A 24,750-nucleotide genomic window follows, 5' to 3' on the forward strand; every position below is an offset into this window, starting at 1 on the left:
TGGAAAGCCTTTATGTCCATAGGCTCATAGACATGTAGGACTGGTGGAAGGGACCTCAAGAGGTGATTAAGTCCAGCCCTCTGCAGAGGCAGGACTATGTAAACCTAGACCAGCTCTGACAGATGTTTGTCCAACCTGTTCTTTAAAACCTCCAATGATTGGGATTGGATTACCATATAATTATAAAATAAATCAATTGGAATTTTAATATTGTACTTACATTTCAGTGTATAGTATATAGAGGAGTATAAACAAGTTATTGTCTGTATGAAATTTTAGTTTGGACGGTCTTCGCTAGTGCTTTTTATGTAGCTTGTTGTAAAACTAGACAAACATCTGAATGAGTTGATGTACCCCTGGAAGACCTCTGTGCATAGGTGCCAACTTTCCCCAGCACAGGTCAGTGCTTGTGCCCTCTCCCCCACACCTGGCCTGCCCTGACTTCACCCTTGCCCCGTCCCCATTCCCACCACTTCCCCAAAGTCCCCACCCTGACTCCACCCCCTCCCTGCCCTATTGGACCCCTTCCCAAATCCCTGTCCTGGCCCTGCCTCTTCCCCAAGCATGCCACTTTACCCCTCCTACCCACTCCCTCCCAGCGCTTGCCGTGCAAAACAGCTGTTTTGCAGCACAAGCGCTGGGAGCTAGGTGGAAAAAGGGGGCACGCAGCACACTCGAGAGGCGGTAGAGGCAGAGCTGGGGCAGGGCAGGGAGCTGCTAGCACCCACCAATTTTTCCCCATAGGTGCTCCAGCCCCAGAGCACCCATGGAGTTGGCACCTCTGCGTACCCCAGAGGTACATGTACCTCTGGTTGAGAACCACTGGGATATAGTGTTGTTTAATTGTTCCAGTATCTTTTCATTTATTGAAGTTATGCTGACTGGTCTGTAATTCCCTGGGTCCCTTGGTTCCCACTTTAAAGATAAATATGCTTTGTTGGGACCCACCTGTCCTCCATGAGTTCTTGAAGATAATTGCTAGTGGTTCTGAGATTGCTTTAACTAGTTCCTTAAGTACCACGCAGTAAGTTTCATCAGGCCCTGCTGATTTAAATACATCTAACTTCTCTAAACATACTTTAACCAGTTCTTTCCCAATTTTGGCTTGCATTCCTTCCCCCTTGTTTAATACTAATTGTATTGAGTATCTGGTCCCCATTAGCCCTGTTAGTGAAGATGGTAGCAAAACAGGCATTAAACTCCTCAGCCTTCCTGCTGTAATCAATTATTAGCTCTCCTTCCCATTAAGTGGAAGACCTACACTTTCTTTCATCTTTCTCCTAATGTATTTACAGACTCTCTTCTTATTGCCTTTTGTATTCCTTGCTAGGTGTAATTGACTTTGTGCCTAAGCCTGTCTGACTTCATCCTTACGTACTTGTGCCTTCTTTCAAGCTGTTAGCCAGTTGTCTGTTTTCACTTCGTGTGGTATTCATTCTGATTTTCAGGTCATTAAAGAGCTCCTGCCAGAGCCATACTGGCCTCTTACTATTCTTCCTACCTTTCATTTGTATTGAGATTATTAAAGGCACAGCTACAAACTATGTCTCCTTGAGAAACTGCCAGCTTGCCTGGACTCCTTTAAGCTGTTAGGTTTTCTTTTCCTGAGCCCTTCCTTACCTGTTCTCTGAGTTTGTTATAGGCGGCTTTTTTTGGAGTCCATTGTCCTTATTCTGCTGCTCTCTCTCCTTTTCCTTAAAATCATGAAATCATTTCATGGTGACTTTCACCTGAAGTACTTTCTACTTTCAGAGTTACAATCAATTTTCCCTAGTGATCAGAATCAAGTCCAAAATGGCTGCCCCCCTGGCTACTTCCTCCACTTTTTGAAACAAAAATTGTCCAATACATTCTAAGAACTTACAAGAAATGCTGTTTTGCCATATTGCAACAGATACCTGGATAGTTAAAATCCCCCATTAGTAGCAGGTCTTGTGTTTTGGATATTTACGTTTTAGAAATGCCTCATTCTCTTCCAGAGTTGATGTTCTATAGTAGACCCTACCATGACCAATCCCTCCCAATCCCATTTCCCCCCACTTTTTTCTTTACACCCAGCAACTTTAACCTGGTTTGCCACTCACCTCCTTCTGGATCTCAGAATAAATGTACATATTCCTAATGTATAATTCAACATACAGGCATCAGGTTCTGACAGGCCCGGGGGTGCTCAGCCCCCTGCTCCCCTGCAACCCTTCCTCCAAGCTTCCACCCCGCCTGCACCCCTTTCCCCAAGTCCCTTCTCAACTCCTTCTTCCAAGTTCCCACTTCTCCCCCCAGTGCCTCCTGCATGCTGTAGAACAGCTGATCATGGCAGGCAGGAGGTGCTGGGAGGGAGAGAGAATAGTTGATCAACAGGGCCGCTGGTGGCTAGGTGGTGGTGCAGGGAGGAGAGCTGGCCCTTAATTTTTTCCACAGGTGCTCCAGCTCTGTGGAGTCAGTGGCTTCCCTTTTTCCCCCCTTGAACAAGCTCTACCTTTTCATACCAATAGTCCAATCATGAGATTTCTCTCTGTTGCCAATTAAGTAACTAATACTTTTCTCATGGATTGTATTTTCCAAATGGACAATCTACGCTAAATGCTCAGTTACTGAGGGACAATCTTCACTCCTTCCTATATTTGCTTTGTACATCCAACTCTCTTGTGGTAATCTAGCCATCCAGTCCCAGACCTGGACTTTAGTGTCCACCAGTCTGGTCCTGTTCCAAACCTGGACTTTTGCGTCCAAAGTTTGGGGGCTTACCTGAAACTCCCCCAAGCTCACTACCAGCTTGGATATTCTCGCTGCCACCAGATCAGGAATTAATCTATGGGGCCTGATCCCCCCTTTCCTCCCTCTGGTGTCCCCAACCCTCCCTTGGTGGGACACCCAGATTCCCAATCCCTTGGATGCTAAAAGCAGGGAAAATAACCCCTTCCCCCTCCTTATCAGGCTTGCCTCGCGGCTAACCTGTGTGACCCAAGAAACCAGCTTTTCTGCTTCCCTCAGGACAATGGAGATGCAAAATACCCACAGCTGGGCTCTGCCACCCCCCTTGCTCCAGGAACGAGGGAAAAACTGTAACCACCAGAGAACAGAGAGAATTCTTCGTCTCTTTCCCCGTAGTCTGCTCTTTCCCTGGACCCAAATAGGAAAATAGCCCACAGCCTGGCTTTTCCCTTTGCCTCCCTAGGAAAAGAACTTTCACAAGGTTTAACAAGAAAACTTTATAGAAAAAAAGAAAGAAAATATAAAACAATCATCTTGCATTAAGAAACTCAATACAGGCTCTTGCTTATAAGAAAATATAAAGAAACAGTCTGATTTAAAAGATAGCCCAATTAAACCAGCACAACAAATTAACATACAGGTAAATACACCCCAAAGACCATCATAGCTGAATTACTTTGCGGTTCCTGGGTACTTACAGATGTTTAGAAGAAGTATTAGGAGAGAATTAGAAGAAGACTTGTTTCCTCATAGCTAAGAAAACAACAAAGACACCGGGTATACAAATTCCCGCCCCTGACTTTAAACAATCCAGTTCTCTGATTGGTCCTCTGGTCAGGTGTTCGGTTACCCTTTTCAGGTAAAAGAAACTTAAAATCTTCACTCCTTCCTATATTTGCTTTGTACATCCAACTCTCTGTATAACTTTTCATGAGTGATGCACCCAAGTATTTCTATTCTAATATCTAAACCGTATTGTTAAATGTATTCACCGTAATTTGGGTTATTGTTGATTGTGCACTATATGTATCTTATGACTTTTAAAAAAAAAATTTGTATTGTGGATAATCTATGCCCTATACCCAGATGTACAGACACTCTTTTTTGAAGCTGTGTACTATAATTTTTTTTTAACATTAGCTTTAATAAAATTTAACTATGTACTAATCAACACAGTTCTTCCTATTTATTCCCCATACTCCTTGCATTTGTGTAGGGACATCTTAGATGTCAAGTAGACTCCCCCCGCCAACAGACTACCCTCTTGTTGCTCCTATGACCCTATTATAATTTTCCATGTCCCTCCCAACCTGTAGAGAGGTTAAGGTAGTCTTTTTTTAATGCTTACCTGTGGGCTGTTGTTACCTGCCCCCTTTCAACCTAGTTTAATACCTGCTCACTAGGTTGGCAAGTTGGTACATAAAGATGTTCTTCCTCTGCCTGGTCAGGTGGACTCCATCTCTTCCCAGGGGACTTTCTTCTCAAACAGCATTCCATGGTCAATGAAGCAAAAGCCCTCCTACCAACACCATGTGTGCAGTCATGCATTCATCTCCAGGATGCACATGTCCCTGCCTGCACCCTTAACTTCAGTCCGGAGATGGATGAGAACAGAACCTGTGCTCCTGACTGCTTCACCATGGTCTCACTCAGAGCCCTGAAGTCGCTGCTGATCTGCTTGGAGCGAGACCTGGCAATATCATTAGTGCCCAGATGGATGAGCAGCATGGGGTAGTAGTGAGAGGGACAGATGTGCTTTAGCAACCTTTCCAGAACATCTTGGAGGCAGGTAGCACACCTCCCAGGACATCGTGTTGTCATACCAAGAAAGATAAGCATTTATTTTTAAATGAAAAAGTGAATTTATTCCAAAAAAAAAAATCAGAGACCATCATATTTAATACATGCAATTATGGTTTATTCCCATTAGATCTAGCTTTGGGGAAAATAGGTACTAATTATTTTTAATTAAACAAGGTAATTCAAAATTATACTCGTAAGCTTTCAGATACTTGAAGCTGTGCTAAAGTTCAAACAAAAAATTAATTTTCAACTGATTTACATGAGTTACTCATACTTCTGCAAAGTAGTGTGTGTTAGTTTTTTTTCCTGAAGAGTCACTTCTAAGATAAATCAGGTCTAGATATATAGGTCCAGGATCTAAATCAACACTTCAGGTGTTCAAAGTTCATAAAGTGAATCTCCAAATATATATTTTCACCTCTGTGCTGCACCAAATCAGGTTTTCTATAGTTAGAAATGCATGAACTCCACCTCAATTATAAAAATATTAAGTGACGTATTAAAACCCAGGTCTATGATTTATAGCTAGAGTGCTAGCAGGATTTCTGTGCTGTCAGTTCTGCATGTTACCACCAATGTAATTCCCTACCTCCATATATTTTGAGAGTTTGTTCATTATTGGATAACCTTACCTGAAACAACCATTTAGGAAGGTAACAATACCCAGCCACTACTACAGACTAAGGCCCCAGTCCTGCAATGAACACAGACAAACCCTGAAACCAGCACAGAGCCCCATTAATAATGGGGCAACACATGGGCACAGGGAACTGCCTGCACAAAATTCATTACACAATTGGTATTTTAGAGAACATAAGATCCTGCAATTGACTATGCAAAGTGCATCTCCATGGAGCTTCCATGATTTCCATGGGGGTGAGCCCACAGGCAGGCAATTGTAGGAACAGGGTCTAAGTCTCAGACACAATTAGTAGGGTATTAGAGTATTGTATTTATAGTCATGCTGATGCTTCTTGGATTGGTCCTTGGATGGCTACAGCTTCAATCTCAACTTGTGCATCCTGTGGGGAAAACATTGAAGCGGAACAGGAATTTAGAGACCTACATTTTTAAAAATTTTATTGAGCATAGTGCCCTTTAGAAAAAAAAAAACACCTTGGAAAACCACCAACGTTGCTGTTGCAAAAAAGGTTTATTCTACAAATTGTGATTAATTTTTTTGTATTAATAATTTCTTCAGCAATGTTAATGAAAATTGAAAGCTTTCTTCTAATCATTCTTCTGTACAGAATAATCCCTTATCCCTGAAGAGATGTTTCCTCCCCTTTACTATTACAATACCTATCTGTGTGTGTGTCTGTGACAGAGAGATTACACGTTTTAACTACATAAGAAAAAATCCTTCACTAAAAACAAACTATTCAGAGGAGTTAGCAATGAATAAAAATCCTCCAGCTGCAAGAAGTTGAGAGAGAGATTTATAGAAGAACAATTGACACTCACTTTTGGCAAAGCAACAACCTGATAGGCAGCTCTGGCTGGGAAGTTACTCCTGAAAACTATAGTTTAAAAGATAAACAAATGAACGAATGGTTTAAACTTTGCCCTACAAGACACAGTTCAGAATTATCTATAGAGATACATATACACAGTAGAACATTTACAGTTTAACAGCTATGAGACAAAAATTGCTGGATTTTTTGGCTTGTTATACAATCTCAGTAATTTACTTTTTCATGATCAAGAAGAAACATATAGACCAGCTTCTCTTATACGATGCAGCCACTGTTTATACCACTGGCATAGAATGGCCCTAAACACCAGCTTACTTGCCCCAGGAAAGGTCACCACAGTATATGGGTGATCTTCCAGAGACAGTTGATGTGGGGGCTCTCATATCCAGATGAGCAAGGAAAAGGGGCCCCAGACAAAGGAGGGGCATGGCAAGGATACTTTGCATTACACACAAACTCACCTAGCATACGAGCCCACCCTGCACAGAGCAGTACCAGGATCAATGGAGAGCAAAGGGGAGTTTTCAGCTACCTTTATACAGTATGCCCTAACCTGCACTCCAGGCAGTTTAACTGAACTCCATGATTAGGCTCCTACTTTGCCGATACCTAGCTAACAGAGTAAGAGATCTGATATAATACTGTGCAAATTCAGCTGTTGTAGACAGCTTTTACTAGTAAGTTTTAATTCTATGATCAGCACCTGATAACAAGGTCTTGTTACTGAATCAGGTTAATAAGTCACAATGAAAGAGCAAACACCAAATGTGTTAACGAATTACAGCTACATGGGAACCTGGTAATGAGCAACTAGGTATTTAACTGTTCTGCATATTGTACATATGCCCACAGAATTGCATTTTGACATACAAAAGAGAGACTACTTCAGATTCAGAAACCACATCTAGCATAAAAGAAAAACAGTTACTTGAGGCCAGAAGCTGCTACTGATTTAAAAATTGAGAGAACACATATTTGGATTATAGAGATAAGTACTCAGGGTCCCATGTTCCTGTTTCAAAATGCAGAATTGGACCCTTAAGAATCTCCTACCTCAATGTACTCTAAATTTTACCAACTATCCTTTATGTTCTCAAATAGGAATGGTGTTATCTGTAATACTTGTACTAAAAACAACCAGCCTCCCACCGAAGAATTCAACAGATTATTTCAAGATAGCAACAGATAAACACGCACAACCCCCAGACAACTCGACAAATTAATCATTTGAAGGCTGCCTTCAGCAGCATAACATTAGGGAAAATACAATGGCGTGCAGGTAGAATTGTAAAAAGTCTGCACACATTTGGCTGTATGAGTCCAGCAATACAAAGGACCTGATTTTCACTAGGCTCTGCAGTGTTTAAGAGGCATACCATTTTGGGCTCTGGTAAACCATTAAGCTATGCTCAAATACTGCTAGTTCTCATTTGGTACAAGACATACAGTCCCCACCTCCTCCTCTCAGATGGTTTCTAAGTTGCTGAGAGAGAGAGAGAAAGCCAAGAACATACCAAATTAATTTTCATATTTATTATTCAGCCATATTGAACTGAGCTCTCTGTTCTGAGAGAGCCCCTCTTTACAAGTTTATATTACAGACAATATTGTATTTGCCCATCTCAGAGTGGTGTTGTAAGAAGAATTAGCTGAAGTCTAAAGTGTTAAGTGAAGGCTGTTTTTTTTTTTTTATCTTGTTGAGTCTATGAAAAACAATTTATGCACAGAGTGTTAGAATCCCACAATGTTAGTGAGTGCTAAATTTTGTTTCTGGATTACCAGTTTATCTGAGAGAACTGTAAGACCAGACACCCTATCAACTACATATGTGAGCAGGTTCCAGAGTGCAAGTTTCCATTCTGATCCATCTGTTTTGGCTGTCATATGAATGTAAGTATACAGTTCCACTTTCACCCACTTTTGATAAAGCCATACCTCTCTGGGGGGCTCTACAAACCTGTCTCATTGAAGGATGACGTATTATAGCAGTGTCAGTTAAACGCTGAAGCTGCCCTTCTAATACACCAAGTTTTGTGGATCTATAGTATGACTGACACCGTCATTTGGCCCTATGATTTGTGTAACGTAAGCGTGGAATTTGAATCCTATCCATAATCCTTTTTACATATGGACTACATATGAGCACATTAAACTGAGAAAGGTAGAGATTTAGCTAGCAGGAATAATCTGAACACCTGAGTCATTGGGAATGACTAATATTCCTACTAAAGTTACGTATAAACTATGCTTATTTCTAAGTCACTTTCCTTTTTGTTTTGACTATCCAGTTTCAACCCATATCTTACAGAATGTCAAAATAGATTGTCATTAAGTTTTGCTCTTAGTGAGCAATAAAACTGTACAAGATACTGCTAAAATGGAAACAAAAAAACATCCACTTACACTGCTTGTAGGTTTCATTAATATCACTGAAGTCCTTCATGTCAGCCATCAACACAGTAGTCTTTACAACTAGAAGTTACACAAATACAGATATTATGGAGCGCTGGGTTGTATGCAGCATGAACATCCCAGTGCATTTTTTAATATTCAGCTCATATACTTCGTTTTACCTCAACTGATAAACCTCACCCACTCTGAACACTGACATCTATTGTTCAAATAAAAATGAAGTTAGATCCACTCATACCAACTTATTACACTAGATCATGACATTTTAGAAATGCTGCATGCACTACTGCTTTCACAAGATTTTTTTCCTAATTAAGTGCAGTGTCAGGAATTTTCAAAGGGGCACACACCTATAGACTCACTTCATGCTTTCATTGTCACCTAAGGGAAATGAATGGGAACTGGGTGTTCCTAAAGCAGCTTTGAAAATCGTAACCTTAAATTCCTTTGCGAAGTTCATTTCTTCCATGAAGCGCACGTGTTACTGTACCCTAAGCCATTGTCTTTCCAAGGCCTTGTCTACACTATGATTTTTTGTTAACCCCCCTTTTAAGCCCCCTCCCCACACCTTTCCCATTGCTAATGCTTTCTCAACTCCACAGTTATAGCACTAGTGTTGGCAGCATTATAAGCCCCAGGGGTGGGATTCACAAAGGTGTTTAGGCAGCTTGAAGCAAATGGGAAATAGGAACCTAAATACCTTTCTGAATCTCGCCCCAGTTCCTGTAGACCTGCTGAGCTGGGTTAGAGGACAGGATGCTTGAAGTGTCAGCCACCATCTGGAGCCCTCTACAGATGGGGCTGAAAACAGTAGCATCACTATTCAGAAATTTGGGGCAAAGACAGCCTAGTGTACATACTCCTCTAATAAAAATCTTTCCCTGGGTTTCCCAGGTGTACTGGGTTGTGTTTTCAATTTTAAAATCCTTAGGTCTAGGATCATATTTTCACAGCTATAAGCACCAATTGTGTATTCAACAAAAGATTCCCTTAAAAGAGTCACTTTATTTTCTTCTCTAAATAAAATACTTGGACACCTCTACTATTGTTATGTAGGCACTCACCGTTGGAGTAGTCACAGCCTGCAGCCTTCAGGATTTCGCCTATATTTTTTAGTGCCTGTCAAGAAGAAAAACAGAGCCTTGAGGTACTGACATTGTTAAAGTTATAGCTTCTCTACATACCAGCACCACAAGATGTAGCTATTAAAGTTGACTCCAGACAACCTCAGATGGTAGCCAACCTTTTCATTAGACAAGAAAAGTAGGTTACGAATCATCTTCCACAGTGACTGAACTTCCAGCAGGGCTTCCATTTTCATTCCGGATTTCACTCAGGAAAAGGCACATACGTAAGATGAGGGACTCCCCACTGCACAACAGCAAGGTCAGAAGGCAAGGACAGGACAAGTAGGCCAGCTGGCCCTATGATTCTTACTTAGCTCCCCTCCCTGGGGTCTGCTTGGAGGCTCAGTCTTTGTTATAAGTATCTAATGAATGAGTAACAAGGTAGGTGAGGTAATATCTTTTAATGGACCAACTTCTGCTGGTGGAAGGGACAAGCTTTTGAGCATCACAGCGCTCTTCCTCAGGTGACAACACTGCAAACAGTCAGTAATTGTCCAATTAAATTTAAAGCACCATTTCCCCCACCCCGCTTGAAATAAGGATTTCTCACTATTTTCCTACCCACCCTCCCATCATTTGGGTAGAGGAAGGCAAAGATGGAGAGGAGGCATTTTCTTCTACTTTAGTCCTCTCCCAGCTCCCTGGATTGCTGTGAGGGACAGTCTCCAATATTCCAGCCTCCATGTTTGGGCCTCTGTTCTCTGTGAATACAGTAGCTCCAGGGCCTAAACACAGGCCAAAGATTAAGACATTCAAATATTAAGTTTATTGCTAGGAGACTTTGGATAACTTCTTACCTGTTTAGCTTCTTCTTTTGCCCCTCCAGGCACAAGCTGACCACTAGAAGGATCCATGCCTAGCTGTCCTGCGATATACATGGTCCGGTCTATCAGCACTGCTTGACTGCAATTGTAAGTCATACACATATTTACAGTTCATCCAGAAAAATCTCATTTCCATTCAACCACTCAGAACTACTTTGAGCAAACCTCTTGAAGAAATATTTCACCTTCCCCCCATTAATTTATAACATTTTATGGAGGTAGAAAACTCAGACTGGGAAGGTGGTACCGTGGCAACAGACTTTGGAAAGTAAAGTACTGTGTAAGAATCATAGGGCCAGTTATTTTTAGTAGTAGAAAAGGCAGAGTCAGTGTTTACTGAAAACAGAAAAGTTAACCTGGTAACAAAAAGAATGTCACTTTCAAGCTTCTAAAAAGATGTATTTCTACTATCAACAACGCCCCTACTCACTTTCAAAAGTCTTGCCCATAATAATTGAAGTGGTGCTTTCCATCCCATGCTCTCCAAGTGCTTTTACAAACATTGTTATGTCTCAACACCACCGAGATTCAGGTAAGAGATACATTACTGGCAGCGTGGACCAGTGGAATAGTGTTAAATTATGACTCGGGAGACTTGGATTCTATTTTCTTCTCTGCCACTATCAGCACTGTGACCTTGGGCACATTACTCCATGTCTCCGTGGCTCAGTTTTTCCATTTGTAAAATGGATATAATGCTTTCCCATGTAAAAAGTTCTGAGATCTACAAGCATTATTATAAAGCTCACTTCACCAGTCACTGAAGTGAAACACAAGAGCTGTTTAATAGTGCACAGACACAGTACACAAAAGATTAGGGTAGGAAATGAAGAATGCTTTATCCCTTTGAAAATAAAGGGATAATTTAGACTCCCAGTCCTTGTCTGCGAAGTTCAACATGCAGTTTACCACATGAAAGAAGGAAAAGCCCCAGGAAAAAAAGACTGACAACCGAAATGATAAGAGCTGGAGGCCAAGACCTCTGGGAAACCCTAGGTTGGAGGTTTAGCCATTGCTTGGAAATGGAGAAGGTACCGTATAGCTGGAAGAAGTCCAACACCATTTTGCTGTACAAGAAGGGTGATTGTGAAGATCTAAAGAACTGTTGTCCAATTTGCCTGCTCCTCACATGTCTACAAGTTGTTCACCAAATAATAACAAACCGGCTCTCAGAGTCTGGACGAGCAGCAACCGAGAGAGCAGGTAAGTTTTCAAAGGAATTTCAGCAGAATGGATCATATTTTCACTATAAACCAGCTACTGGAATGCTCAAGGGAATACAAATTGCCTTCATGCATTGCCTTCATTGATTATGAAAAAGCGTTCAACAGCGTAGAGATCAATACAGTGTTAAAAGCTCTTGCAGAGCAGGGCATTGACACAAACTATACCTCTACCCCGATATAACGCGACCCGATAGAACACAAATTCGGATATAATGTGGTAAAGCAGTGTTCTAGCGGGGATGGGGGGGGGGGGGGGGAGTGGCTACGCACTCCAGTGATCAAGCAAGTTCGAGTATAACGTGGGTTTCACTATATAATTGCCAGTAAGTTTTTTGGCTCCTGAGGACAGCGTTAGTTCAGGGTAGAGGTGTAATCAAACTACTAAAGGAAGCAAATTCTGACGCCTAGATGAATATAACTCTGCTTTTACATCCCCTTCGCATTCCAGTTAAAAAAGGTGTGAAACAAGGAGACCCTGTTTCACTGAAACTCTTCATAGCCTGCCTCGAAATGGTAATGAGGCAGATGAATTGGAAGGGTGAATCAGCTTCAACAAAGACTAGTTAAACACCTCAGATTCATGGACGATATCATGTTGATTGCGAAATACTATCAAACTACATAAAATACTGCAGAATCAACACAAAAAGCAGCCAAGTCAGGCTGAAATGAACCGCTCCAAAACAAAATTTATGCAGTCTGATGCCTTGCCAAAAGCCCAAATAACAGACAAGGGGAAACAAAGAAGAAGTCAAGCAATACGTCTATTTAGGCCAAGAAATTAACATGTGCACCATCAGGAAGGTGAACTCTCACAAAGAAAGATAGCTGGTTGGCACATCAATTCTATCAAAATGTCCATCAAGGGGGGGGGGGGGGAGGTCAGCAAGACAACTGTCGTAGCCCAAAGGGCCTCTGGCCTAGTGGCGCTGTATGACGCCAATTGTCGGCCATCTAGAGGTCACACTAGTACTGTGTGCAACCTTAGAGGGCTCGTGTGCAGATTCCCGCCTTTCTACCGTGGTCACCTAAGAGGTTTGGCTAGTGGCCGTGTGCAGTCTCCTGCTCTTCTGCCCAGCAACCCAGGGTCAGGTAGTGCTGTGTGCATAACAGCAGTGTGCCTTGTGCAAAGGGTCCCAGTCTGACCAATCGTAAGATAGTTCAAAGGGTCGGATTAAGGTTGTGTGCAAAATGATACTAGTGTGCTGAGTGCAGCTTCTAGTAGCTTCTAGTGTGTCGTGTGCAAAATCTGCCCACGTAGGGGGCAACAGCTCGGAACCTGGAGGGTGGGGGAGCTAGGGACCAATCAAATCTCGCCAGGTGTAAAACAGTCCCTGGAATAAAACCATGCCTCAAGCCAGGGTCTGTAGGAGTATCTGTTAACTGACTGAAGGACCTGATCAACCCTTCGGTTAGGGTTCTCCTCCGGATATAGCTGGCTCGTGTCGTGTGTTTTATTTAATTTCTTGGGTTCTACCCATGCATTTATTATTTCTTGGGTTCTACCCACGGATTTATTATTTAGCAACGGTATTTTCTACGGATTTCTACGGGTTGTTACGGATTGCTTATTTATTTCCACGGATCCGATATGCTTCTGGTGTCTGTTCTGCTGGTCAGCTGTGCCTGGAACACGGGACTTGCTCACTAACTGTCTGTGCTAACTGTCTGTGCTTTGCCTAACCTCTCCCTTGCTTTTTCCCTTATTTGGTATACCACCATATGTACTGCTGTCTGTCATAAAGTTCTATGTATATGGTACCAAATCTGAGTTATTGAAAAACTGCTATTAAGTTCAATTTAATGTCTGTAATAATGATGTTTGGTTAAGTGCGCGCATAATTCATTTGATTGGTGTATTTGTTTACTTTCAAAAAGTTGATTTTGGTGTTAATAGATGTAAATAGTTTATCCTAGGATTGTGTACAGTTTTTCTCATACTCATAGTGCTGTTAATTGGCTATGAAGTATTCAGTTGTGTGTTTATGCATGTAAATAGCTTGTTTCTATTAGCTGGTAGAAGTGCTCCTCCCCAGCCCAAGTTGTGTTTTTTATCCCAGTCAATAAAGATCACTTATTGTTTAAGTTTACCAGCTTGTCTGGTCTCGCGGTTTTTTCCTCACTGGATCAAAAGAACTTTACCAAACCCACCATTTCGGGTCGGACAACAACATGCACCAACCTCTTCAACTCAACAATACTGCCAGCAATATTATATGGCAGCGAAACATGGACGCTGGTGAAGATAGAGGAGCCGCAACTGTCTGTCATAGAGAGGGCGATGGAAAGAAGAATTCTGGGGATTTCAGTCCACAACTGAGTCTCCAATGAAATGATCAACCAGCAGAGTGGAGTGCAGGCCATTGTTGTTGAAAGCAGGTACAGTGAAAAGTGATGGGTCGGGCAGATAGCGAGGCTCACTGACAATGGACTGCCATTGTTGCCGACGGTACTAGCACCACATCCCACCTTCAAAGAGATGGGGAGATTTCATCGTGAAAAGACATGGCCGCACATGGAGAAGGAAGGCCAGGATAAGAGAAGAATGGAAGAAGTGTTGTGAACAGCACAATCTATATGAGGACTGATCGATCAAGGTGAATTTAGATTGACGGATTGTAAGTGCCTGAACTGGAATTTGTTTCCCTCCCTCCTATTCAAAATGAGGTAAGAAATAAAAAGCTATAATAAAATATGCAGTTACTAAAATATAATTATTCTTATAAAAAATCTCATAGATATTAGTGATACAAATAAAATGCCAAGCCAAAGATTTACAAAAAATAGACTAAGACAGCTGATATCTTTTTAATTTTTACTGGACACACCAAGTGTTTTGATTACTTAAAGCCACATGACTTCAACATGGAATTGTTAAGAACAGGGCCGGCTCTAGCAATTTCGCTGCCCCAAGCATGGCGGCACGCCGCAGGGGGCACTCTGCCGCTCGCCAGTCCCGCGGCTCCGGTGGACCTCCCGCAGGCATCTCTGTGGAGGGTCTGCTGGTCCCACGGCTCTGGTGGACCTCCCGCAGGCATGCCTGCGGATGCTCCACCGGAGCCGCGGGACCAGCAGACCCTCCGCAGGCACGCCTGTGAGAGGTCCACTGGAGCCGCGTGCCGCCCTCCCGGCAACCAGCAGAGCGCCCCCCACGGCATGCCGCCCAAAGCATGCGCTTGGCGCGCTGTGGCCTGGAGCTGGCCCTGGTTAAGAATATGTCATTCCAAAAATACATAGATCATGGAAGTCTTCTAGGAACTTCCTGGATTACTTTTCTTTATTATAAGAGTGTGTGGGTTTGTTGACGTTGGTGACCTAGGAGCTTTAAAAAGAAGTGCCTTTAATTTTCAACAGTAATGTAAGGAATGGAAAAAATCTAAAACAGTCAGTTAAATGCACATTTTTAGTCACAAGTTGGCCAATGCTTGACAAATCAGCTACAAGTTGGTTACAGTTGCGAGGTTAAAATTCTGCACATCTGCTCTCTGGTATTGCTGGAATGTGCTGAAGGGCTAACTTTAGAGACCTTTATGTTTCATTCTCAGCAAATTCAGCATATTTTGATTGCCACTGAACATACGGCTGCTGGCACAACACCCAGTCATTCTGGACAGCATACAATTAGATACTTCAAAGGCAACTGCGAAACATTATGTAAATACCAAAAGAAGATTTACTGAAACAGAGCTGCCCAATAATAATGCTTCTATTCATTGCAATAAAGAGATTGAAAACTTACACAGTATTTCATAATGCAGGATGACAAACCTACCATTACGCAGCCACGATTAACATCTGTTGAGTGATAATTTTTCATTTTTTTAAAATTTCCAAGAATATTATGCAGCAAAGAGTTCTGTGGCATCTTATAGACTAACACACGTATTGGAGCAAGAGCTTTTGTGCGTGAATACCCACTTCATCGGATGGATGTAGACATTATGAATATTATGGACACGTCTTCATTGCAAGAGGTCTGCAGTACACATGCACTGTAATTTCCCCATCTCCGTGTCTGTCCCCCACAACTCCCAACATGTGGAATTCTCACTTTATCCCAGTTCACTAAGCCTCAACCATCTTTTCCTTCAAGTCCATCCTACTCGCGCTTCTGCAATGCCCACACGAGCTGCCAGCTTACATTTAAAGTTCCCTCCAAGTTGTTCCCTTAGCCAGGACCGGCGCTAGGGTTTCTTGCGCCCTAGGTGCACAGCCATTTCGCCGCCCCCACGCCGATCCCGCGGCTCCGGTGGAGGTGCCGCAGTCATTCCTGCGGAGGGTCCGTTGGTCTGTGGCTCCAGTGGAGCTGCCACAGTCATGCCTGTGGGTGGTCCACCGGAGCCCCGCGAGCAGCTGACCGTCCGCAGGCATCACTGCAGTAGCTCCATCGGAGCCACAGACCAACGGACCCTCCACAGGCATGACTGTGGCAGGTCAACCGGAGCCACCTGCCGCCCCCCTGGCAAAATGCTGCCCCCCGAATAATCCTGGCGCCCTAGGCGATTGCCTAGGCTGCCTAAACGGTAGTGCCAGCCCTGCCCTTAGCCTCCCAAGTATGTTCTGCCTTGTCTAGTCTACAGGCCCCACTCATAAAACGAGCGCCATACGGATCATGGACTTTGAATCTCACCGCAGTCACGGAGGTATCTGGGTGGTTCTGTTTGCAGCATCAAGGCCATCGCTCTACGAGGCAGAGACCGTCCCCGCTAGAGGAGCGAATGAGGCGGGCATGTTACCTGTAGGGGCCCATTGCAGCCGGTGCCCTTGGGGTGCTGATTATTTTCTTTATCAGGGTAGCCATAGCTGACCTTTGTCACTCGCGAGGCTCTGTACTTCACCCTCTGCGGAGCGGCTGCGACACTCTCGTTCTTTGAACTAAGGCTAATGGTTCCACCCCCAATCCCACGTGTGGACACGGCACCGAACCGCGCATGCGTCTCCGGAGGGGCCAGGCCCGCCTCCCAAGGAGAATGCTAGGGGATGTAGTCTTTCCTGAAGAAGTCTTATGCGCGTGCGCGGTTTTCAGAGCGGCAGCGGTTTCGGCATGGCTGCGGTGGGCTGAGAGGCCGGGGAGCCGAACAGTGCCGGGAGAGCCGTAACGGGGCAGGGCCTGGTGGGACAGAGGCCGAAGCAGGCTGCTCCCACTCGGGGCATCCGCACCAATCCGTGTTCAGGTAACGCCAGGGGGCCTCAGTGCTGTGTCCGCCCCCCGCGTGCTGGTGCCCTGCCCGGCTCTCCCTGGCCGGGGGGTTCCTGGCCGCCGCCGCCTTCCCCCGCTCCCGCGAGCTGGTGCCCTGCCCGGCTCTCCCTGGCCGGGGGGGTACCTGGCCGCCACTGCCGCCGCTCCCTCCCGCCCCCGTACTGGTGCCCTGCCCGACTCTCTCTGGCAGTGCCTGACTGGAGTGACTGCTCTGGCCCTGTGCCGATCATCCCAACCCTGGCTGTATGCTGGTGCTGTGACCCCTCCCTGGGCATCCTGTGCCTGCATTGCAGCGCTAGCTCCTGAGGGGATGTGGTAGTAGCCGGCTCCCTAGCAGTCATCCCGCCGGCGGGCTGTGTGTTGTAGCATCTGACATGCTGAGTCAGGAAGCAAAGGTCAGACACTTGCATTGTGTGCCTCCCCCTTTCACTATGTTCACTCCATGGGAAACACCTGCTAAATGCCTGGTGCCTTGCTTTAGCCATATCAGAAGCAGATGAACTTCATTTTGGGATTTGGATTGGATTGTCATAGATTAGGGATCGGCAGCCTTTCAGAAGCGGTGTGCCAAGTCTTCATTTATTCACTTTAAATTAAGGTTTTGCATTCTGGTAATGCATTTTAACATTTTTTGGGTTTCCTTCTATGTCTATATATAATATAACTAAACTACTGTTGTAGGTAAAGTAAACAAGGTTTTCAAAATGTTTAAGAAGCTTCATTTAAAATTAAATTAAAATGCTGATCTTAAGCCACTGGCTAGCTCAGCATGCTCCTGGCCTGGGGTTCTATTCCTCTAGGCCAGCAGCCGGCTGAGCGGGGCCTGCGACTGGAATCTCAAGTTGGCAGCGGACTGAGCGGGGCTGGCGGCTAGGAACCCAGCTGGCAAGGGGCCGGCAGCCAGAACCCCAGACTGGCGGCAGGCTGAGCAGGGCCGGCACCCCAGACCAGCAGCGGGCCGAGCTGCTCAGCCCGCTGCCAGTCTGGGGTTCTGGCTGCTGGCCCCTTGCCAGTTGGTGTCCCAACCGCCGGCCCTGCTCAGCCTGCTGCCAACCTGGGGTCCTGGCCCTGCCCACATAGAGCGAGTACCTACCTTCTCCCTGGTTCTGGCCCATTCTCTTCGCCTCTCTCTCTCTCTGCACTGAGCTGAGGGTAGGGGTGCACTGAGCAGAAGGCTGGGGGTTGGGGTGCAGGGTCTGGCCAGGAGCTAGAATGAGGGAGGAGGATCAGGGTTGGGGCAGGAGGTTTGGGTGTGGAGCGCTTACCTGGGCAGCTCCCATTTGGTGCAAGAGGTGCAGGTGGGAATGTGGGGGGTGGTGGTGCAGGAGCTCCCATTTGGTGTTCAGAGTGGGGATGTGGGGGGTGCAAGAGTCAGGGCAGAGGGTGTGAGGGGGCTGGGTATGTATGGAGGGTGCCAGAATCAGGGATGGGGCTGTGGGGGTGGGGGAATGCAGGGGGCTGGGGTGCAAGTGGGGTGCAGGGTTCAGGGCAGAGGGCTGGGAGGTCGTGGGCTGGGACCGGGGGGTTCTCCCAACCCGCTGCCCTGAGTGGCTCACAGCAGGGGGCTGGAGGGATACGCCCCGCTCCTGCCTTCCTTCCCCAAGGCCCTGCTCCCGCCTCCTTACTGGTCTGAGCAGCGAGGGCACTGGGGCTGCTCTTCTCACCTCTCTCACAAGGGCCATCGGCAGCAGGGAGGGAGAGGAGGCAGGGCTTGATGCAGCATGCTGGGGGAAGAGGAGGGGGAGGAGGAAGCTTGGCTGCTGGCGGAGCCTGCCATGTTGCTGGCAGGACCAAGCTTGCTTCTGCCCCACCAGAGAGAGCGGTAGGCGGGGGGGTGGAGAAGAGTGGCTGGGTCAAGCAGCATTTTTAATGGCACGCTGCTGCCTGCTGGGGTCCAGCTCAGCCCGCTGCCGGGGATTGGCAGTGGGCTGAGCGAGGCCCTGGCAGGCAGCCGCGTGACATTAAAAAATCCGCTCGCATGCTGTCTTTGGCATGCGTGCCATAGGTTGCCAACCCCTGGCATAGATTGTAAAATGGTTTCTATATAGCATGCAATCAGACCTGTCAAATATTTTGTGCAATGGCTGGATTGTTTTAAAGAATCTACTTGCATTTTCCATTTAATTTATTTATTTCCTTAATGCCTTGTGTGTGCACTGATTTTGTGCTAATAAAACTATTCTGCTAGGGTTTGATAATTAAATTGGTTCAACTTCTGGTGTGGATGCATTTCTCTGTGTAAAGATGCGTTAGAAAACTAATCCTTGCAGGCTTAGATTTGTCTGTAAGTGTTGATTTTACCATACACACACACGGAGAAAAAATATTTTATTGATAACTGAAATCTATAGATAGCAAAAGTTAGAAAAATCATGATTGAGAACTTATTAATTTGATTTAAGAATATTTTGATGAGTGATGGTGGTGATTTTGTGTTTTAACGGCTAAAAAGCTTTAACTCTTTGAATCTCATCATTTACTGTTGTTACATTATTGTCTCTCTCCCCCTCACCTTAATTTTGTTGAACTGAAAACTTAAATTGATAAAATTTAAAAATGCTTAAAAATTATCATGGATGTTATCGATTTGAAATATTTTTAAAAATTGAATTCTGCTCACCTATTTATACCACTGTAGCCTGTTGCTTTTTTCCTGACCTACAGGATTAGCTATTCCAGTGTAAAGCACTTTTATAACAACAGAACTGCAGCAACATATGGGGAAGTTGTACTACTTAACTGTACTAGTGTATAGGTGAATGGTACGATTTGTGTGCAGAGACAAGGCTTTGGGTATTGCTTTGTGATGCCAAGTAGACAACTACATGTGCTGATGGTCTCCTTCTTGAATTTTTTTTTTTTTTTTTTGCCAGATCTTGTCTAATGCAAGAGAGAAAGAAACGTGCCAAGAAATGGAAATCAGCTGCCAGTGTCACCTTGTCTCTGCATTGTGGACCATGTCAAGTGCGGACTCAGCACCATAATGGGGGAAGTAGATTCTTTTCAAACCTCCAATACTCAGGTGTGATGTGTGAAGTTCATTCACATTTATTGACATACAATATATTTTTACCAGCTGCTCATCTTTTTGTTATGTGGTCAGTGTTTCGTGTTTGGAACCAGCTGGTATACACCTCGTATCTCAATGTAACGCGACTGACTATAACCAATTGCGATATAATGGCGGTAAGCAGTGTCTCGGGGGGTGGGGGCTGCGCACTCCAGTGCGATCACAAGCAATGTTCATTAATGCGGTTTCACCTATAATGCCGGGTTCAGTATTTTTGGCTCGTTTCAAGGCGCACGAGCGTAATTATGAGGCTAGAGGATGTACTTTCCTCTCTTCCTACTTAGGCTAAATTAAATGTTTGTAAACAAAGTGTGCACCTGATAAGCATTATGTTTTTCAGCGCCAGCTTTTGTGCAGATTTTCATGCACCTTCTTTAATGGCGATAACCATCAACTTAAAAAGTGAAGAGTTACTGATTTCTATTTTTTAACACACTGCTTCTTAAGAGATCACATACAGTCTTACAGACTGCTGGATCTTGAATAGAAAAATGACTTTTACTTCTTTCTTTTTATGAAAGTCACAACGCCAGCCTACACCAACATAGTACTGCTTACCTGTATTTGAACATGGCCCTTTCACAGGCAAGAGAGCAAACCTTCTTCAAAAAGAAAGCTGCTGAATTGTAAAACCACAAACTTAATCAGACGGGACTTTATGGTCAGGAGTTATTACCTGTAAGCAACTTCTACATTTTCTTTTAGTGAAACTGACTAGGGTTTTAAGTTGTTGGTGTCATCTTACGGGTCCGTACACTGCACGATTAATTTCGCAATAGCTTAACCGATATTACAAAACAGATCTAATATAAAATCGGATTTGCACTCCAACAGATGGGATCCGAAATCGATTGTTTCTGCGTTCCATAGGCGTCCCAGCTACCATCGATTTCAGGAGCGGTGCACTTGTGGGGTAGCTGTTCCTCAGCTATCCCCATATTCCACTTTCCGTGTTGGAGAGCACGTGCCTGATGGGCCAGAAAACACTGACCCGCGTCGCGGTGCCGTGGGCTAACAGCCTCACCCCTCCCTTTGTGAGGCCAGCAGACAACCCTTTGGCGCCTCTTTTGCCGCGGTGATTGAGCAACGCCATAGCACAGCAATCTTTCCCTTTTTTTCCCGTGGTGCGTGTGGGGAACATAAACTGAGGAGTGTCCTCCTTGAACCATCGCCAGAGACGTGTTCTGAACCCTACAGACATTTGGGAGCTCACGCCAAGAATAGCAAATTAATTTTCAGAGATGCTGTGCGACTAGTGCGATAGCTCGCCGAGTCCTCAGTACCCCCTCCTCCCTTTCATGGCGTCCATTTTTGAGCTCTGGCTCGCTCACCGATGCTACCCGCTCACACCAGCGCTGTGTTATCCCTGGGAGTTTTTTATTCAAACGCTTGCATTTCTGTGTTCTGTAACGGAGCTGGTTCATACACAGATTTGTCTCCCATTACAGCGATAGACCTAGTATTCTCCCCGTACCGCGTCTCATGACTGGAGCCTCTTTTTTCGCATTTCAACTGCCATCGCCCGCCGTGCTGATCAGAGTCTCCACGCTGGGCAAGCAGGAAATGTTATTCAAAAGTTCGCGCGGGCTTTTCCTGTTAGCCTGCTGCCCCCTGCCGCCTGCCCATCGAGCTTTAGCATGGCCTGCTCCCGATGCGCCTGCTCAGCTGCTGCCACTCTCTGGGATGTCCGCGCCGGAGGCCAATCCCCGTCGCATTTTCCGCTCAGCATGCAACCCTTAATCCGAGTTATCACAAATTATATCGCATTAGCGCTACTCTCTCGTTTGCGGAGGAGTTCGAATCGATTTTAAGGCAGCCGTTTAACTTAACTCGATATTAATGACGACGTCGTGTGAACGGATACAGCGTTAAATCGGTATATCGGCCATTAAACCGATTTAAAGTCGCAGTGTAGACCTGGCCTTAATGTTCCTCATTCTTAATTTCTTGCTGCTTCATTGCTAGGCCTCTTTGGAGGCAGCTAATTGTAAGAGGAATGTTTGACGTAAGTAAATGATCACGGAGGGTTATGCTGAAAGCACTCAACTCTTAGCCAGTTGAGACCGAAGATGGCTTATAACCATAGCCAAGATTTTTTAAAATTAGTCTCCTGAGGCCTCGTTGAAGGCATATTGAAACATTCAGTGGATACTATTGTGTGATCAGTTCACTTGAAAAATCAGGCCACTTATTTGTGCACTTGTGTCTTAGGATCCTAATTTCAGACACCCATTACTGAAAAATCTTGGCTTGGATCTCCAGCGTCGAAAACGTGCTTTAACTTGTTGCACAAAATTAATACCTTTCTTAAAAATAATGAGACTGTATATGTGAAACACAAGTACTTTTAACAAAAACACAGGTTTAACAATATATTTAAGGTAGACAAAAGAACCTAGAAAGATACCTTTATATATTTCCATAGCTTATGTGAGGAAACCCAGTTAAACATGTGATTGTGTGCTATGTAAATTAAGGGGAAAATACTATTTGTTTGTCTTTCTAAAACCCCGTATATGCAAAACACCAGTTCATCCCGTCAGATGCCTGGATCTTGCATTGGGAGCCATCACCGCAGACCCCTGCACAATCCTATTCTAGTCAATGGGACTGGGCAGTAGGTTCCATGCTGGCATATCTAATATGGTATCGAGGCCAAAGAATGGGCTGGACTCCACTTTTATCCTGTAAAAATAGCTTCTCATTCTGCTGGAGGCTTTCTGTTGAACAGAGCAAGGCTTTTTACTTCTCCGTTCAGCGTTATAAATAATGCAGCCCTTTACCTTTGTACATTCAGTGCATTGTTTTCATAAGAGTCTCCAAATGTATATAAAGTTTTTTTTTCTAGCATGTGAAAATACAGACTCTAGTCACATGCTAGAAAAAAAAATTCTTTGCTCATTTATTCAGGCTGGCCTAATAGAATTTTCGCTTTCCTCTGTTTCTTTTTTCAATGTACTAGCAGATCTCCATCCTGATGTCTCTGCTGCTGAAACTTCTGCGAACTATCAACATCAGTCTCCTGGACCTTCATACAGGAAAGAACAATATTTTTCTAAGGGGCAAAATAGAGCTGAGAGAGGTAGAGGAAGAGGAGTACGCCAAAATGTTTCTCAAGAAATGCCTAAATACGTAACAGGTAAGTGTCCAGGGAAATTTTTGCTAGAAGTTACCATGGACTGATAGTTCAGGTCCATGGCTTTTTGTTTTTAAATGATAGTAAAATCTGGAAGAACTGAGACCATACTTGATATACACTTGTGGACTTCCGTTTTATCAGGTTTTTTTCCCCTCAGTAAGTAGAAGTACTCTTCTGGATTGAAACTAACACTAAATCTTTAAGCCACTTTTTTCAGTATTGTGGATATAAACGTACTTAGTCACAAAGATGTACATATTTTGGATTTTTGTAGGTTAGAAAAAGGAATGCTGTCAATGGACCTACATTTTTAAGATATCTGTACTGCACACTTCCAGCAGTACGTAGAAGACATGCTACACATCCTCTAGCGCTGATATAAACAGCAGTGTAGATTGTGAGGCACTGCTTAGGCATGTAGAGTAAGAACATGCCTGAACCCTGTGGGTGCATGCCTACTTATCCAAGCAGTACCTTCCCCATTGTATTAGGGGTATGGAACAGCTTCCATATAAGGAGAGATTAATAAGACTGGGACTTTTCAGCTTGGAAAAGAGACCACTAAGGGGGGATATGATAGAGCTCTATAAAATCATGACTACTGTGGAAAAAGTAAATAAGGAAGTGTTGTTTACTCCTTCTTATACCACAAGAACTAAGGGTCACCAAATGAAATTAATAGGCAGCAGGTTTAAAACAAAATAAATGTCTTCATGTGGGTCACAGTTAACCTATGGAACTCTTTGCCAGAAGATGTTGTGATGGTGATGGTCAAGACTATAACAGGGTTAAAAAAAGAACTAGATAAATTCATGGAGGATAGGTCCATCAATGGCTATTAGCCAGGATGGGCAGGGATGGTGCAATGTTCCCTCTAATTTCTTCCATGCATGTGCGGAATAAATTTTATGCGCACCAAGGTATGTGCGGATGTGCGCCACTGGTAGAAACAAAAAACCTAGATAGAATATATGTGTTTAAAAAGTTACCATAGGGATAATTACTTCAGCCAGGACAGGTTAGGCATTTTAGAACTCACTGCTCAAAAAATTAAATTGAAGTGTAAGAGAGAAGTAAAAACTGAAATGCATAGACCAGTCAAAAACATAAAATAACACACTTTGAAAGAATAAAATTACAGGGAGTGTATGTGCATTGCAGGAAGTACCAAGAAGTAACAACAGCAATAATACAAGTACGTGTTGGGAGGGGAGAGTGAAAGACTGTGTGGGCGTGACACAGAGATGGGGTGTGCTGGCTGTTGGGGAAGTTTCTGATAGAGGCCGTGCGCTGTCTCTTTAAGGCACTCACTGAAAGCTCTCCTGCTCTGAGCCCTGTCTCCCCTCCCCTCACTCTGCGGAGATGGGGGTGCTTGGTCAGGCGGGAAGGGGAAACACAGAGTGTGTGTGAGAGAAACAGTGTCTCTCAATGATTACCAGCTGTGTTCATTCCCTCTGGGGCACCTGGCATTGGCCACTGTCGGAGGACAGGATACTGGGCTAGATGCACCTTTAGTCTTACCCAGTACGGCCGTTCTTATGTTCACATAAATGAAATGCTGTTTTTCTTTGAGAAAAGCCTTCAAATATGGAAGCAAAGGGGCAAATAAAACACACTAATTTACATGATTTGGCAATACTGTATCAATTGGTGAACTTAAATCAGAGTGCAAAATCAGTGCTATCAGTTAGCCAGGCATGATTGTTTAAAAATTCATTGACATTCTGCAATACTTTTAATTGCTGCCCTTTTGGCTATCCTC

At 44.3% G+C, this 24,750-nt stretch overlaps 2 protein-coding genes across 2 annotated transcripts in view; one reads left to right on the forward strand and one right to left on the reverse strand.

The window, feature by feature from the left end:
* Nucleotides 1-4,526: 4,526 nt before the first annotated feature.
* On the reverse strand, nucleotides 4,527-16,487 carry RIDA (reactive intermediate imine deaminase A). Its single transcript, XM_032773542.2, has 6 exons — nucleotides 16,316-16,487; nucleotides 10,327-10,432; nucleotides 9,467-9,521; nucleotides 8,394-8,462; nucleotides 5,980-6,035; nucleotides 4,527-5,537 (listed from the first exon to the last, which is right to left on the reverse strand). Exons 1-6 carry the CDS (start codon nucleotides 16,378-16,380, stop codon nucleotides 5,475-5,477), a joined length of 414 nt encoding a protein of 137 aa, XP_032629433.1. The 5' UTR covers nucleotides 16,381-16,487; the 3' UTR covers nucleotides 4,527-5,474.
* A 101-nt stretch (nucleotides 16,488-16,588) lies between these two features.
* The window catches only part of POP1 (POP1 ribonuclease P/MRP subunit), a 51,679-nt gene continuing 43,517 nt past the window's right edge, over nucleotides 16,589-24,750 (forward strand). Inside the window, exons 1-3 of the mRNA XM_075063126.1 lie at nucleotides 16,589-16,753; nucleotides 19,653-19,801; nucleotides 22,815-22,988. Coding sequence (XP_074919227.1) covers nucleotides 19,663-19,801; nucleotides 22,815-22,988 — 313 coding nt within the window. The 5' untranslated portion in view covers nucleotides 16,589-16,753; nucleotides 19,653-19,662. The remainder of the gene's footprint in view (nucleotides 16,754-19,652; nucleotides 19,802-22,814; nucleotides 22,989-24,750) is intronic.

Source organism: Chelonoidis abingdonii, chromosome 2 (assembly GCF_003597395.2).
Source record: "Chelonoidis abingdonii isolate Lonesome George chromosome 2, CheloAbing_2.0, whole genome shotgun sequence".
Classification (NCBI taxonomy): domain Eukaryota; kingdom Metazoa; phylum Chordata; order Testudines; family Testudinidae; genus Chelonoidis; species Chelonoidis abingdonii.

Bases quoted from the DNA above. Each gene is read 5' to 3' on its own strand.
- RIDA (XM_032773542.2), bottom strand. From the start codon at position 16,380: ATGGCTACCCTGATAAAGAAAATAATCAGCACCCCAAGGGCACCGGCT. The intron at 9,522-10,326 runs GTAAGAAGTTAT...TCTTCTTGACAG, and splicing joins CAAAAGAAGAAGCTAAACAG to GCACTAAAAAATATAGGCGA. The intron at 8,463-9,466 runs GTGAGTGCCTAC...TGTAACTTCTAG, and splicing joins AGGCTGTGACTACTCCAACG to TTGTAAAGACTACTGTGTTG.